Below are 16,525 nucleotides of genomic sequence, written 5' to 3' on the forward strand. Positions count from 1 at the left end.
GCTACTTAGAGATACTCCACGTTATGAATAAGAGGCAGCAATGAGATACTAGAGAGAAGCAAAAAGCAGGAAGACTCCAGGCTAGCGTGCCAGGCTTTCTGAACTCAAAGACGGAGACTTACAATGCAGATGTTTCCACTGATCCGAGAGAAAGCACGGCAGGCCACAATGCGGTCCTTCCATTGCCTGCTGTTCAGCTCCACAGCCAGCATTGTGTGGATCAGGGTCTGCAGAGAGGAAGACTTGCATGGATAGTCTTGCTCACTCTTAGATACACCAGAATCTCGAAGGAATTCTGTTCTAACATGGCATGCAGCATAGTAAATGCCCCAAGATCACAAAATACTTGTTCCTATTAAGGGACAGGGTGAGTTTCTAAGAGACAGGGCACTTTTCTACCTAAGAAATCTGACTTGAGTTATAAACCATAAAAGAAAACGCAGGTCTAATAATCTGAGCAGAAAGTGAGGGCCTTTCTTCTGACAGTTTCCAGTTCCTGGGGTGGTTTGTATCTGCCTCAGTCTGTGTGGAGTCTCAAGTTTCTATCCAAAAGAAACAGAGTTGTGGTGGTCTTAGTGATAGCTTCTTTGAGAAGCAGAGCCTGTACATCATGACTCAACCTGTATGCTGTTAGAAACTCCTCAGCTAGCTTCTCACATTCCCCTGGATACTTCTCCATATTCAGTTTTACACAGACTTGGTGTACTTGGCCTATGCTCAGCATTCTCAGTCACCTGCATTCTTGATTCATTCTGTGCACTAACTCTAGACACTTCCTCCCCCAAACCTTATTTCCTTCTCACTCTCTGAAGTGGACACATACCGTCTTTCCACTGAGATGGCTCAGGAGGTTACAGGCCTGTTCCTCAGTGGCCTCATTCTTCTTGTTAAAGAGCTGGTAGAGGATCCTCTTGATCACTGGGTAGGTGGCAATGCCTTCCATAGCCAAGCACTGAGCTGCAGCCCAGCTGTCCACACTGTTACCTGTCCCAGTGGGTTGAAAAAACTGAGTTTTTTTCCTAGAGAGAACCACGTTTGAGTTGGCACCTACGACTGTTGCCTGCCTGACATATCGCTCCAGTCTCCCATCAAGTCTGCAATTCCACTTCCATACTTCAACCATATGTTAAGATTTTAAATAAAAACAAAAAACCTGGAAAACATTTTTTGAAGACAGGATTTCATTTAGTCCAGGCTAGCCTTAAACCCTTCATGTAGCAGAGATGACCGTGAACTTTTTGGGGGATGGCAGTACTAGGGATAGAATCCAGGGCATATGGGGCAAAGCCCTATACCACCAAGCTATAGCCCCAGTCCTGACCTTGACTTCTGACCCCCCACCTCGACCTTTCAAGTGCTAGAATTAAAGGTGTGTGCCCCGAGGCTTGACTGAAACATTGCAAGCTCTTCTTGGGTAACAAACACTTCTGATATAGCTAAGAATGAAACTTTCTTTCCATGGAGACTGGGAAGTCCAGAGGGATCTGGGAGGAAGTCCCTTCCTAAAACAGATTAATTAAACAGTGGTTTGCTCATACACAGAAGGCCGGACTAGTCAGCCAGTTTTCCCGTGCTAAGGCAAGGTGCTCATCTCACCTGACGGCTTTGCTAACACCAACATGATAATGCCTAGGTGTTATTGTGCAGAAACTGGAAGCATGACGTGTTCACAGGTGATTTTTAAAATAAAACCAAACTTTCAAAATGTACTCAGCTATTGTTATTTTTTCAATAATAAAATGTTATGTAAGAGGCCATTGTTGTATTTACTTATTGGTTCTGGGGATCAAATTCTGCGTCTTTTTGTTGTTTGTTTTTTGAGACAGGGTTTCTCAGTGTAGCTTTGCGCCTTTCCTGGAACTCTAGTCCAGGCTGGCCTCCAACTCACAGAGAGCCGCCTGCCTCTGCTTTTTTTGGCAGGGGGGGGGGGGTGGGGTGAGGGGTGGGGTGGGATTCTGGGTCTTAATGTGCTGGGCAATCATACTACCATTGAGCTACAAGTCTAGTGCTAAAATTATTGGCAGCATGTATTAACTGTATTTTTTTTTCTTTCCGAGACAGGGTTTCTCTGTGGCTTTGGAGCCTTTCCTGGACTAGCTCTGTAGACCAGGCTGGCCTCGAACTTACAGGGATCTGCCTGGCTCTGCCTCCCGAGTGCTGGGATTACAGGCGTGCGCCACCACCGCCCGGCTAACTGTCTTATAATGGGGTGCTGTTTCAGTGCATGCATGCAGCATTGCATTGATCAAACCCCCCTGCCTTTACCTACTTTCTGCTCCCCACCCCTAACCTGTAGTAATCACTCTTCTCTATTTCCACATGGAGGAAACTGGGTAATTGTCTTTTAGTATGTAGCTTATTATTATAATATCTCCAGCTTCATCCATTTTAGGACGACATGGCTTATAGAATGTATCTGTGAAGGCTTAGTCCAGGAACTAGTTCATGGCACCTGTTTTATAAGGCTACTTAAAAGAACTAATGTCCCCATGTGCTTAACAGAAACTCAAACCCAGAGGCAGCAGACATCCCAGGGTGATTAGAAAAGGAAAAGACTGGGGAAGCTGATGGTGAGGTAGCATCTATTCCACATCCCAGGTCCCAGTACCCACCCTTCACAAGGGCGGTCTGCATGATGTCCCGGGCAGCGGGGTTGTGGGACTGTATGGCATACTGACATACTGCTGCTGCCATCCTCACATTGGGATTCTTGTCAGACAGAACAGCCTCTAGAGCAGGCAGGAGGACCTCTGGCAAGTCCGGAATAATTGGTCCTGCAATAGAAGAGGGTACCAGTCCTTTGCTTTTCTCTCAGCATCCTCACCAAGGTCCACCCTGCATCTATGGCTTACTAAATCACAGTTCAGTTGGTACTCTATGATGGGCAGGATTTTATGTCCAAAGGATTCAGGTGCTGATGTACCAGGTTCCAATCCCTTATCATCTGGTCTCTAGTACTTAAGTCAAAGCTACATCTGGCTAGTTAATAGTAACCTCCACCATTCATCCTAGTAACAAACCCAGCCCATTTACTTATTGTCTAATTCAGTATTTCAACTCTGGTTGAGTTGTGGACAAGTAGGTATCACTGCAGAATCCAGTGGGTCTTTTAGACTTGACTACAAACACTGATACTTGCTATAAGCACTGTGCTTCAGTAGCATAGGACAATCACAAGCTTGTCAGGGGGGTGATGTCAGGCATTCTATCTGGGGTTCTTTTTTTAGTTTGTTCAAATGTCTTTCTTAACCTTTTATTTTTATCTTAGGTGTTTTGTCTGCATACCACATGTATGCAGTGTCTGCAGAGGCCAGAAAGGGCTTTGGATTCTCTGGGACTGGAGCTATAGGTAGTTGTGAGCTGCCATGTGAGTGCTGGAAATCAAACCCAGGTCCTATGGAAAAACAACCAGTGCCCTTAACCACTAAGCTTCTCTCCAAGCTCTGTCTGGGGTTCCTGAAACATTCTGTAGCATTCACTCTGGATGAATTTACATTCCATGAGTATGGTATCTCTAGCAGCTTCACCAGTACCATTCTAAGGGGCATTGAGGGCATGTGTGCAGTAGGGCATCTGGGGAGTCCCAAAGTAGTCAGGTATCTTATCTTTCATTTATAGTTTTTTCCAGCTCTGATGTGATTTATCACCTGGGGCTTATTGTCGCAAGACTTTTTGCCTATAAACATAGGAAAACATTTTAACTCAGTTGTAGAGCACTTGCTTTGAAGGCACAAGGTGCTGGACTCGGTCTCCAGCACTATCAATGAAAACAAAACAGAAACCTAGGAGAGAAGATGGGCACTGAGTTTACATTCTTAAGCAGAAGGAGAAAAAAGTTGTTACCTCTGCCTGCAGATATCATCCCAAGAAACTCCAGAGCCATGACTCAGATTTTGTACTTTGAGTTTGTTTTGTTTTTGAGGGTCTCTTATAGCCCAGGCTAACCTAGAACTCCAGATCTTTCTGCCTGTACTTCCCAAGTGCAAGCATATACTTCCACACTCAGTCCATCTTGTTTAGTTGTTGTTTTTCTTGTTCTTCTCACTTAGGTTGTAGGCCCATATACCATCTGTTCAGAACATGTTAGTTAAGACTCTTCATCTCCAAATCCAAAATCTGAAGTACTCCGAATACTCCACAATACAGACGTGGCACCACAAGTGGGGTATCCACACCTATCCTCAGGTGGCAGGTTCAGTCACAGTGTGGGCACAGTGTAAGTGGTGTATGAAATTACCTTTAGGCCGCATATATAAAGCAATAAGAAATGCAAGTAACTCATGTTTTGACTTGTCTCGTGTCCAAGACAATTCATGTATATTCAAATATTCCAAAATCTGGAAATAATCCAAGCTTTTCTGGTCCTAAGCATTTCAAATAAGGGATATAGATGGAACTGTTTGCATTGTGAGCAAATAGAAGTCTATTGAGTGTTTAAAAAATAATAAGGCTATTTTCTCTGGGTAAGAAGATCGAAATCTAGATGTGTAGGACCTGTGAAAGGGATTACAATTCAGAGGACAAAGGTGTCCTTGTATGGACAGTCATGTGCCATACAATGATGTTTCAGTCAGTGATGGATCACATACACCACAGTGGTCCTATAAGATGTGTCTTCTTGTAACACTGGAGCTGTTTTCATTTAAGTATTTCCCGTTATGTCTGCACAATGATGAAACTGTGTGACACATCTCTCAGAACATATCCGTCAAGTGCTACTGACTATGCAGATTTGGTATGAGATTATAATAATATCTGTTGCTCAAAGAAATAAGACAAAATAGCAATAACAAAAGTGTGCGTAGAAGCATCTGGCAGGGCACCGAGTGCAGCTGAAGGCCTGAGAGCAGGCTTCTCAGAGGAAGTGTTGTCTGCTGGCAGTCCATCAGGTGAGGGCACAGAGTTCCAGCAGAGGGAGCACCGAACATGGAGAACCTGGAGGAGGCTGGGGCTCCAGCTCAGTTGGCAGAGGGCTAGTTCATGCATAAAGGCTTATGTCACAGCACCACCAGATAGCAACACCTGGGGGAATGCCCATGTCTAGAAGTCAATAAATAGGAGAGAAGTGGATGAACCTTTAAAAACCCGACAAGTTGGAAGAGATCAGGCCAGTCCCTGACCTTATCTGCAGGAATAGCAGAAGTGTAAGCAGGCAGTTACTACCCAGCTAGAAGTATGAGGATGGAGTGAGCCTGGGATGCCTCCAGCTCAGAGAAGGAGCAAGTTAGCACAGGTTTCAGGTAAATGATTCTAAGAAGGCACATGCAGTACAGAGGAGTGGGCAGGCGTTTGCATCTAACATTTCATTATTGGGGGGTTATAGTTTGACTCTAGTGGAGGGGAAGTTTTCTTACCTGTTACTGCTAGTAAGGAGAAATTATGTTGACATTGTTTTCCTTAACAGATTACAAACCATCTGTAAAAATGGGAAATTCCTAGCTCATTTTTAAGAGATAAGCTGTCAAATTCACTTACGTAATTTTTTCCACCCTTTCCCTTCCCACCTATCTTTGCTGAGGCTCAAACCTAGGACTTTGTTCATTCCAGGCCAACACTTCACCACTGAGTTACACCTTCAGTCCTTATACTTCAAGATTTTTATTTTCTCTGTATGAGTATTTTGTCTGAATGTCTGAATGTAGCATATGTGTGCCTGGTACCAGTAGAGGCCAGAAGAGGAGATCAGAGCCCCTAGAACAGGAGTGCAGATGGTTATGAGCTGCCATGTGGGCACTGGGAACAGAACCTGGGTCCTTGGGAAGAACAGTCAGTGGCCATAACCACTGAGCAATCTCACCAGCCCCCAGCTTTTAGGATTTTTCTATTATAAAAGAGATTTCAAGGTGTGAAAATGTGGACTGAACTGGAATCCAGGGCTTCAGTCTCATCTCTTGAGATGAGTTTGGCTGTCCAGGCAGACTCTAGGCCTTGATTTCTACATCTGGAAATGAGCTCAAGTAATCTCTAAGGCCTCTCTCAGTTCAGATGTTTCCAAATAGCCGAGTCCTAGCTCTCACCTGAGTCCTCCTTGTTGGTGGCAATTCGAGGCCTTTCCAAAGCCGCAGTAGCACATGTGACGATGGCCTGGATCCTTATGTCATCATACATGTTGACTATGCCCCGCAATAGGTTTTCCACTGTCTCATGATGCCATTCAATAACTATGTCGTAGGGAGAAAAATGGAGAGAGAACCACCTACTTAGGGCTAGAAATTATGCAATAAATGGGCAGGCTTAGATATTGTGCAATAAATGGGCAGACAAGAAGTCTCCTTCCTTAGGACAATGCAAGGGACACATTAGCTTATAATAAAGAATTCAGAGAAAGGCTTCTTTGACAAATTATTTCTGTGATGAGTCATACATTTCTCAGGTAGTTTTCCCCAATCTCATATGCTATTGCTTTTGCTTAAATAACTTTCTGTGGAAAATAAATGTTGAATAAAATATAGTGGTTGGCTGGTTATGGTGGCACACAGTTACTTAGGCTGAAACAGGAGGATCATGAATCTGTTGTGGTATAATTTTTTTGTGCACTGTAAAGATGTGTCTCTGCTTAAGGTGCCTTCTGATTGGTTTAGTAAAGAGCTGAATGGCCAATAGCTAGGCAGGAGAGAATAGCTGGGACTTCCAGGGAGAAAGGGGAACTCTGGGAAGAAGAGAGGGAATTTCACCAGTGGGTCATGGAGGGAGTCAGACATGGAATGGAGGAGAGGTAAAGAGCCATGTGGCAGAATGTAGAGTAATAACAGCAGGTTCATTTAAGTTATAAGAGCGAGTTGGGAACAAGCCTAGGCTAAAGGCCATGCTTTCGTAATTAATAAAAGTCTGTATATTGTTATTTGGGGGCTGGCGGTCTCTAAGACCATTACATGAATCCATGATGAGTTCAAGACCAGTCTAGGCAACATAGTAAGTCTCCCATAGCAAAACCAAAACAACAAAAACAGAGCAAGGAATGAGGTTCTCAGCTGATGGAGGCATTAAGCCTTCTACTTAAAGTTCTCTGAAGGAAGGTAGATTCGTGAGAATCTCATTTGCACAGCCGAGTTCTCCTCAATGGTAGTGTCTTTTGATGGCTGCATATCTTTTGCTGGGGCACTATCTTTTGTCTTTCCTGTCATGAATCATTTATCCAAACATGGGTAAGGCAGGGTCTCTGCCTGTGAAGTTTTCTCAGTGTGGTGTGGTAGGGGCTCCCAAGAGCCAAAGAGAAGAAAACTAGGAAACAGCCATGTGGGCTTGGTCAGTGCTCTTGAGTGTTAGTACAGCTCCATTACATCTCTCTTGCAGTCAGCTGTTCCCCATCCTTCCCTCCCTTTCCACCTCAGCTTTTTTTTTTTTTTTTTAAATAGTTTTCACTGTGGAGTTATCTAAAGTAGCCATCCATTCAGAAGGTAAGTCACTCTATATGGGAGACAAACAAGCCCAAAGAATGTCTAGAAAGCTCTGTTCCAGAATGTCTGTAGCTCTGCATTTGAGGAAAATCCCACAGACAGTGTTAGCACACAATGAACTGCTTCCTGCAAAAGCCCGGTGTCCTGTTCCTCTGATCAGAAAGCCTGCAACACAGTGAGTTCCCGTGCATTACTGAAGTTCCCACACACACCTGCCCATGCATAAGGAGTCCAGTGCAGATGGAAATAATGCTCACTTAAGACAGTGAGTTCCCGTGCATTACTGAAGTTCCCACACACACCTGCCCATGCATAAGGAGTCCAGTGCAGATGTAAATAATGCTCACTTAACACCTGCTGATTGAAAGGCTTTTGTTTGTTTGTTTGTTTGCTTGCTTGTTTTTCAAGACAGTTTCTCTGTGTAGCTTTGCAGCCTGTCCTGGAACTCGCTCTGTAGCCCAGGCTGGCCTTGAACTCACAGAGATCAGCCTGCCTCTGCCTCCTAAGTGATGGGATTAAAGTCATGTGCCACCACCGCCACGTGTGCCTGGCAATTGAAAGGTTCTTATCCAGACCCCTTAATGAGGCAACCAGCCTTTTACATTTTACAAGGCAGGGGACTTTTCAAGACTGGGGAACACATGCTCACAAATATCTGCTGTTTCAGGCCCTTCCTTCACTTACTGAGTGCCCAGGCAGACTTCCACTCCTGCAGCATCTTCCGCAGCACTGTCAACTCCCAAGTCACATCCTCCTTCAGGGGTTGGACTGGCTTCTTCACTCTCCTCGTCTTGGCAGACTCGTCCTTCTCACCCACCTGCAGCAGAAGGCTCTTGACCGGGGTGGGCAAAGCAATCCAACGCTGGGCTCCTTTCTTGAGCTTACAAGCTGTGCAGTGAAGAGGCAGGTCTCACCTGACTGCCTGACTATGGAACGGGTGACTTGGACATGCTTGCAAGTGCCCTACACAGTGTGGGGGTTTGAAGAAGAAGGTCTCCCATAGGCACATGTATTTGAATGCTTAGTCCCCAGGGAGTGGCACCGTCTGAAAGGGTTAGAAGGATCAGGAGGTGTGACCTTGTTAGAGTAGGTGTGGCCTTGTTGGAAGTCTGTCACTGGGTGTGGGCTTTGAGGTTTCAAAAGCCCACACCAGTCCATTCCTTTTCAGCCTGCAGACCAGGATGTAACCATTAGCTACTGCACTAGCACCATGCATGTGGCCAGGCTCCCTGCCATGATGGTAATGGACTAAGCCTCTGAAACTGTACACAAGCCCCCAGTTATAAGCTTTCTTTCATAAGAGTAGCCTTGGTCATGGTGTCTCTTCATAGAACAGTGACTAGTACACCTAGCTACATGCTTGGCCCCAGAGCCCACCTGAATAGTGGAAGTACAAAGAATCATAGGAACTAGAGAGACAGTCTCTTAGAAGGTGGGCACATTTTGTTTTAGAAGTTCATTTCTTGGTCACCTTTGTCTTACAAGATGAAGAATGTTATTCTTAAAAAAAAAAAAAAAAAAAAACAAAACAGAAGAGCTGGGGAAATGGCTCAGTGGGTAAAGCCCTTGTTATGCAAATATGAGGAGCAGGGTTTGAATCTCCAGCACCCAACTACAAGGTAGGCAGCTATGGCAGCCTGCCTGGATTCCAGTACTTGAAAATCTGAGACAGGAGATCTCCAAAAACAACCAGGCTAGCCAGACTAACTGTATCGGTGATATCTGGGGTCAACTGAGAGCCCCTGGCTCAATGGATAAGGTGGATAGGAATTGAGGAGGAAGACTCCTAACTTTAGCTTCAGGCTTCCATACATATGCCTACTCTTGGGTATGGACACATGCACGTACACACACCACCACACACAGAGACATACCAAGAAAAATGAAGAAAAAAAAAAAAAAATCAAAGCTGCTCAGGCCTGAGGCAAGGATGAGTTGAGTATGGAGTGTGGAGCCAGCCCAGGGACACAGAGGTGGGTGAGGAGTCTGAGGGGCTTTCCTGTGGAAGCCCTGAGAGTACACCTGTCTTACTGGTAATTACCCTAAACCATGTATTTACACCTCAGTAAGAGCAGATTCCAACTCCATGCAAGTTCCGCCATCTTGCAGTCGGTAGTTTACAACGTTATGCGATTATTTTTGGTTGTTGGGAAGGGCGCGCCCTCAGTGCCGGTGGAGCCCTCACTTCCATACGCCCTCGTGGCTAGTTTTCTGATCATGTTTCCTTACGTGCTTCAGGAACAGGCTGTAAACTCCACTTTTCTGGGGTTTCAGGGAAGATCTTAGAGAGGTGCTTGTCGTACCGATTGAGGTTTTCCAGGACGATTTGGTCTTTCTTCCCACCAATCTGGTGAACAATCTTCACTCCGTCTATGAGGAGAGATGCAGTGAGTGACCAGTCCCTCCTTTTCCCCTAATCTAACCCCTTGGGACACTGTTAAAGGGTGGTGGTTGCTTAGAAATGCCACAGCCAGTAGTCTCGTGTAGGGAAGCCTTACAAAGACCTAGGAGAGCCAAAGATAGTGTTTTCCATTGGTAAAGCAGAAACTAATTTCTGAACAATGCTAGACATTAAAGAGGGGCATTTCATTAGCCCCTCCAGCTATGGATCCCTTTAAATCGGTCTGTGAAGGTCGTTAAGAAGACCCAGCCAGTAGCGGTTTAGGAGCAAGATGGAAGTGGTGATGAAGAGACGGCGTGGGACATGTACGACCAGATCATGTTCTGCAAGGCCGGGCATTAGAAGGCTAGCCAGGTGGAAGGAAGGGCAGTAACAGGCCGTCATGGAGACCCGTGTGCTAAGCACTGGGCAGCTCTGCGGAGGCTCCCTTGTCTGCGGCACAGAAAGGACGTTGTTAACATCGCTTTCCAAGTATCAGGTTTAGGCTCGAGGGAACTACGTAATTTGCTGAAGGTTACTAAGAAGGAATCAAGCCTGTGTTTAAACAAATCTGCCTGATTCCAAAGCCTGTTTGTTTGTTTTTTTCAAACATCGCAGGTCAATGGGGAGCAGGGGACGTCTAAAATCGAGGAAAGGGTGGACAGAGAAGAACAGGGTGCTCCTAAAGTCAGCTCTAGCTCAAGTTACAAGCCCATCTTCCTTAGTAAGATGGAGAGATAGAGGCAGACAAAAGAAATGCTTGCTGCCCTGCCACAAATCCTGCACTAGCCCTGGGAGATGCACCCAGGGACCCTCAGCTCCGCCCACTATTCCTGTCCCAGGATGCCCTCACTTCCGTGGCCCATACTCCCACCCTGGAGCCCAGCACCATTACCAAAGTAAATCTCCTGCTCGAAGGTGTTGTCTGTAGAGTAAGCGAACTCTCCGGCTTTGGGGTTCACCTGCCGGAAGGGGTTCGGAGTTGGAGACCGGAAGTTGCTTCTCTCTTCTTGGATCTCCTCCGCCGTCATGTTGTTGCCAGGCAGGATTTCAACTGTCTGTACTTCCGGGGAGTGTCCAGGCAACCTTAGCAGTGTTGAGAGAGGGAAAAGTGGGGAGTGTGGAAGGTGACCCCCCTTTCCGTGAGGTCCACGACTCACTGTAGCCCCCTTAAACTCCTGTGCATAGGAACATCTGAGTAACGGCCTGATGACCGGCATTCTCTCTGGTGCCATTTGAAAGCGGAACCTCTGTGTCCCTGCTCAGCCCTTTCCATTTCCCCTTTCCTTTTCTTTCTTATGTGTACGGTGGGGAAATTGAGAAAGGGCCCTGCTATGTGGCTCAGGCTAGACTAGAATTTAGAATGTACCCAGGCTGGCCTCAAACTTGTGACCTTCCTGTTTCTCTGCCTCCCGAGTGTTGGGGTCACAGGCATGTGCCTTCTCTGTTACCTCGATGAATCTGTGGGAGTTTACTGTCTGTTCACGAGGTGGGTATATCTGTTCTTTTATACTATATTCCCATCACTCCATAAACTATCTGAAATATCAGCATCAACAAAAAAATCACGTTTTTGTCCAGTGACTGACTGACTATACTTCCACTTATTTTTGTTTGCTTTTGGATGTCAGGGAGATTATAACAGCTATCTTCACTCTAGCTGGAATGAAAAAGAAGCAATCTGACAAATGTTGGCTCATCTTCTCTCGGATTGCTTGGTTCTTGGCCCTGAGTCTGGTTGTGTGTGGTGTCAGTGAGTCTTATTCAAAGTGAGGCAGACCAAACCCAGTGTCACGAGCCCTCTGCCCTTCTCACTGTCAACCTGGACACATTTCAAGTGGACCATCGGCCTGAGAGCTCAGTTACTGGAAGCTAAGAACAGAACCCGTTAAGACAGTGGCTCTGGACGGGGTGTGGTCTTGTCCTTCAGAGATATCTGGCAGTATCTGGGACATCCTTGGTGGTAAGTAACAACCGAGACATCCTTGGTAACAACAGAGACGTGTTCCTGGTTTCTACTGGACCAGAGATGCTGCTAACATCCTATACAGCACAGGGCAGCCGCTTATGGTAGAATAGCGTCCAACTCAGGATGTCGGCAGCGTAGGGGCTTAGAAACCTCACTTGGAGGAGATCTCAGAAAGCCGGTGGTGATGGTGAACAAGAGGCTGACGGGAAAGTGTATTCTGAAGTACAGAGTGTGGGCTGGGGTGTAGCCAGGGGTAGCGTTCTTGCCCAGCACGGGCAAGGGATGGCTGTGGTTGTCAGCGCCAGGGGAAACACCATGACACCAAAGAAGGGTCCTATGGGGATCCTGAAGGGGAGCCATGGACTGCGCTAGGCCCGCTGGAGACCAGCCTACCTGTAGAAAGCGGGAAGCAGCAGCTCGGGCTTCTTTATTTCTTGGTGGGGCGGGGCGACATTTTCACCCTCAAATTCCGCTCTTTCTTCTGCCTCCAGCTTTCTGAGGAGATCCAGGTCGCTCTCGGAAGTGAGCTCATCCCGAATGTGGCTCCAGTCGTACTGCTGGCGCAGGAAGCTCTGCCATTTATTGGGCGACTGCCCGGGCCTCAGGGGGCGCTTGCTCTGGATCCAGCGCGCCGTCCGCTTGTCCAGCTTCTCCAGCACGATGGCTTCCCAGCCTCGGGCCTCCTTCTCACCAGGTGGGAGCCAGGTTTCCCTTTCCTCCAGACTCTCATCTGGGGAGGGGGACAGGTCCAGTATGTCTGGCTTCAAGCGGGAACGGCGTGGGCGTGGGGGAGGTGGGTTCTGGCCCACGCCTCCGGGCTTTCTCTTTTTCAGCTTCGTTTTAGCCCGCGCCGCCGCCGCGGGGCTTTGGGTCTCCGCCCGACGGGTGGTGTCTTTTGCCGAGAGGGCTGAGGTATGCAGAGCCCTGGCGTAGCCGGGTTTCTCCGTGTGGATCGTCCTGGCTTGCAGAGGCGGGACCAGGTCATCCGTGTCGTAGATGTGCTTAAAACTGTACTGATAGAAAGGCATGCTGGGCAGGCCCCGCTGCCAGCTCACGTCCTGAGAGAAGGAGAGGTTGGCAGCCGCCTTTTTCAAATACTGGTGCTTGAGACGCTCACCGGACCGTGGGCTGAAACGGAGGAGAGGTGGCACTCTGCAGACGGAGGTACACCCCACCTGGTCCGGGGATGTTGCGTAGAGGAAGATCATGCCCCATCTCAGCCGAGGGAGTTGTGACTCAGGGCACCGAGTGGAGGGAGCCTTTTTCTGTCGGGGCCTGGTCATGTTTCTTTTCCAGTCCGCCTGTCCGCACTGCTGGTTCACAAGCAGGGCCTGCAGGCACCCCAGAGAGAGAGAGAGAGAGGGTGAGAACACACTAGGAGGAATTGGAAGCCCACAGCAGAGTAAGGACGTCCCGGGAATTTAGAGAACAATAAGAAAAAGAGTACAACATTCTACATAATTCTTAATCAGACTCTTGCTTCAAATTCTCACGTTTGTCTACAAAGCTCAGGCCTCTGGGCGTTATGAATGATCATGGCTTTTCAACAATACCTCACATTTCCTTTTTTTTTTTTTTTTTTTTTTTAATTCAGACACTTCCATTTCTCTGTTTAAACAGCTTGTAAGTTGTAAGGAGCTGGGTACAGCAGTGCACACCTGATGTTGCCCCAGCTACTAGGAGGCATGGGTAGGGTAGCCGAATGAGCTCAGGCGTTCCAGGCTAGACCCCACTCTTTAGAGAGCAAGGGGTGTGTGGGTGGGTGGCGGGGTAACTTTGTCCTGCTTAAGCCGGCTGGATCCCCGAGCTGTTCTCTGGGCATTCCCCCTCCCTCCCCACAGCGCAGCCTCCTCTGCATGAGATGGCATTTCATCTGTACTTGGCATAACTCGACCTACTTCTGCTAGGCTCAGTTCGTTTCCTGCAGCCCGAAAACTCTTTCTGGGCCAGGCTGCGTTGTCATACTTGACGTTATCAATCAAGGAGCACTATGCCACCCTGGCCGTCCCCGTGACTCAGCAGCAGGCCCTGCCACTGCCAGGGGCAAGCATGCCTGTCACTCTCGCCAACTCCTGTTGGTCCTGAATGGTCCCAACGAGCCAGCAGGCCAGAGGACGCCCCTTTGCTCTGTAGCATGCAGCACATGCCTTCTGTCCCCAGGGCACCGTCCTCTAGGAGTGAGACAGGAAGGTGACCCTGGGAGGTTTCTTTCTGTCGGGGTCATTGCATCTAGACCGTTTGCTCACAGGCCAGAATCGACAACTTCCTTTACATTAAGTCACACAGGAATATTTTTATACCCCTCAGGGATTTTATTTTCAAGAAAACATTAGTTTGCTTCATTTCTTCACAGCCACGAGGCCAACCTGGCCACAAGGGCATCTGACATTTAAATAGTTGGACTAGAAAAATTAGGGCAAAGGCAAAGGCTGGTCACAAGGAGATATTTCTCCTGAAACAGTGCCTGCTCTGGCTGGTTGGAAAATCAACTGTTGGGTGAGATTGCTATTATGGTCTTCATATTCTTACACATTAGTGTGGATTTTGCTCCTATGTTAGGAAGTATTTTGGCCCTGAGCATCGTATTTTTTTTAAATCACAGTTATATAATTTATTTTATTGGGTGGGTACATATGCCAAGGTACACTTGTGGAGGTTAAGTTGGGTAATGTGGGACCCAAGGTCATCAACCTTGGAGGCTAACACCTTTACCCACTAAGCTACCTCACCAACTTCAAAAAGAGGATGAGGATGGGTTTCTCTCCCGTCCATGTAGAGTAACGGAGGGTGTCCCAGACATGCCCCTTAACCTGTGTCATAAGGAATTTTGTATCAGTGTTATTACAAAGAATATCATATTGTTATCACTCTCAAAGAATCTGATATGATGGCTGACTGAAAGGGAAGGAGATACATGATAAGTCCATTTTTAAAGCTCCAGCCTGCATGCTCATACTATGTCTGTCTGTCATCTGTCTGTCTGTCTGTCTCTCTCTGTGTATGGGTGTCTGTCTACCTTCTCCTTCTTCCCTTCATTGGACAGAGTTGATAAGAAGCCAAGCTGTGCTGTGACCTTGCACTCTACCCCTCACAGCTTCAAGAAGGTCCTGCCTAATGCCTGCCCTTGGCATGTAGGCTAGCAGGCTAAATTATATGGTATGGACCGTCCTTCCACCCACTGAAAACCTGTAAAAGTAAGGACTTTCCTTTGTTCCTTGGGAACTGAGGGGCCCCCTCTCCCCTCAGGATTCCTGCCATGCATACGTGGCTGCTCTCTCTTAATGCTCCGCTTCACCAGGCTCTCTCCTAACGCAGCTCCCTCCAGGTTTTGAAGGGAGAGATCTTTCTCTCCGTGTTTCCATGGTGCTGTTTAGATTTTTCCTGTCTGCTCTCCCACTTCAAGACCATGCCATTCCCACTCATCTGTCCCAGGTCACTCTCCAAATAAAGCGTATTCTGAAGGGTAATTGGTCATAGCTACTGTATGAGTTACTTTTCTTCTTTTTCTTCCTTTTTTTTTTTCCTGGTTTTTCGAGACAGGGTTTCTCTGTGTAGCTTTGGAGCCTGTCCTGGAACTTTCTCTGCAGACCAGGCTGGCCTCGAACTCACAGCAATCCACCTGGCTCTGCCCCCTGAGTGCCGCCCGGCACAAGATACTTTTCTGTTGCTGCAGTAAGACATCATGACTATGGCAAACTTCTATTTCATTGGGTTTATGGTTTCCGAGGGTTAAAAGTCAATCATGATGGGTCATTGTGACGGCAAACAGCAGGCATGCTGGCTGGACCAGCAGCTGAGAGCTGACACACCGACGAAAGTATGAGTCTTTTGAACCCTCAAAGTGACAGCCGTCCCCCCACAAGGCCACACCTCCTAATCCTTCCCAAACTGTTCCACAACTGGGAACCAAGTATTAAAACATATGAGTATATGGGGGTTATTCTCATCCAGACCACTGCAGCTTCCTTTCCCAGACAAACCTCCTACCCTGACTGGCCACTTTCTGTTATAACATGGCACTGCAGAAGGGGTTTTAGTGCATGTCCTTTCCCGGTAAGAGGGGCTTCTGGAGAGATCTGGAGAAAAATGCAGCTATACAGCTGGGAAGGAAGAAAGGCCATAAGTGGTTATTGGAATTCTTGCTTCTCATCCAGTGAGAGGCTTCAACTAGACTCTGGAATGGGGGCTCCTTTTTTCTTGGGTTGAATGTTTCCTGTTTTCCATCCTGCTTCAATTATAAGGGAAGCCTGGCTAAAGGGGCCAGCAGAATCAAGGAACCCAGGCTCCTAACCTGGCTTCTTCCAAACTGCCTCTCTGCCTTCCCTTCTCCCTTCTGAACCTCTGACTTCCATCTCTCACCACGATTCACAAGGCTCTACGGCTGTCTGCAGAGAATACACTGGGAAGTGCTGTGTACTGGGAGCCCACTGAGCCTTCTACAAGGCAGATTAACTGAATTTCAAATATCGTGGAGAGTTACCTAGACCAGAGCTTACCTAGACCTTTCTAGCTCCCTAAATAACCATTCCTTTCCCATCTTTCTGTCTAATCTCACATCCTGTGACTACTGGGTGAGACCTTGTGAAACATATTAATTTAGCAAACTACTAACTTTCACCAACCTAAAGGCCCAGTGTTAGCAACTAGTGTTGCTGTAACCCACCTATCTTATGTTTATAACAATATATCTGAAAAGTTTCTGGATTTATTGCTTTTTTCCCCCTAAAAAATCATCATGAAATTGTTACCTTATTGGAACATGGTATTTGGACAAAACCC

General features: G+C 47.2%; 1 protein-coding gene across 1 annotated transcript in view; it reads right to left on the reverse strand.

Annotated features, from left to right (window-relative positions):
- Heatr4 (HEAT repeat containing 4) overlaps window positions 1–16,525 on the reverse strand; it is a 35,622-nt gene that overhangs the window by 16,041 nt on the left and 3,056 nt on the right. Inside the window, exons 2-9 of the mRNA XM_036205496.1 lie at window positions 12,140–13,077; window positions 10,673–10,863; window positions 9,627–9,767; window positions 8,082–8,285; window positions 6,018–6,161; window positions 2,613–2,774; window positions 824–984; window positions 123–227 (exon numbers count right to left, since the gene is read on the reverse strand). Of these exons, the coding sequence (XP_036061389.1) occupies window positions 123–227; window positions 824–984; window positions 2,613–2,774; window positions 6,018–6,161; window positions 8,082–8,285; window positions 9,627–9,767; window positions 10,673–10,863; window positions 12,140–13,029 (1,998 nt within the window). The 5' untranslated portion in view covers window positions 13,030–13,077. The remainder of the gene's footprint in view (window positions 1–122; window positions 228–823; window positions 985–2,612; window positions 2,775–6,017; window positions 6,162–8,081; window positions 8,286–9,626; window positions 9,768–10,672; window positions 10,864–12,139; window positions 13,078–16,525) is intronic.

This window comes from Onychomys torridus, chromosome 14 (genome assembly GCF_903995425.1).
Source record: "Onychomys torridus chromosome 14, mOncTor1.1, whole genome shotgun sequence".
In the NCBI taxonomy this organism is placed as follows: Eukaryota; Metazoa; Chordata; class Mammalia; order Rodentia; family Cricetidae; genus Onychomys; species Onychomys torridus.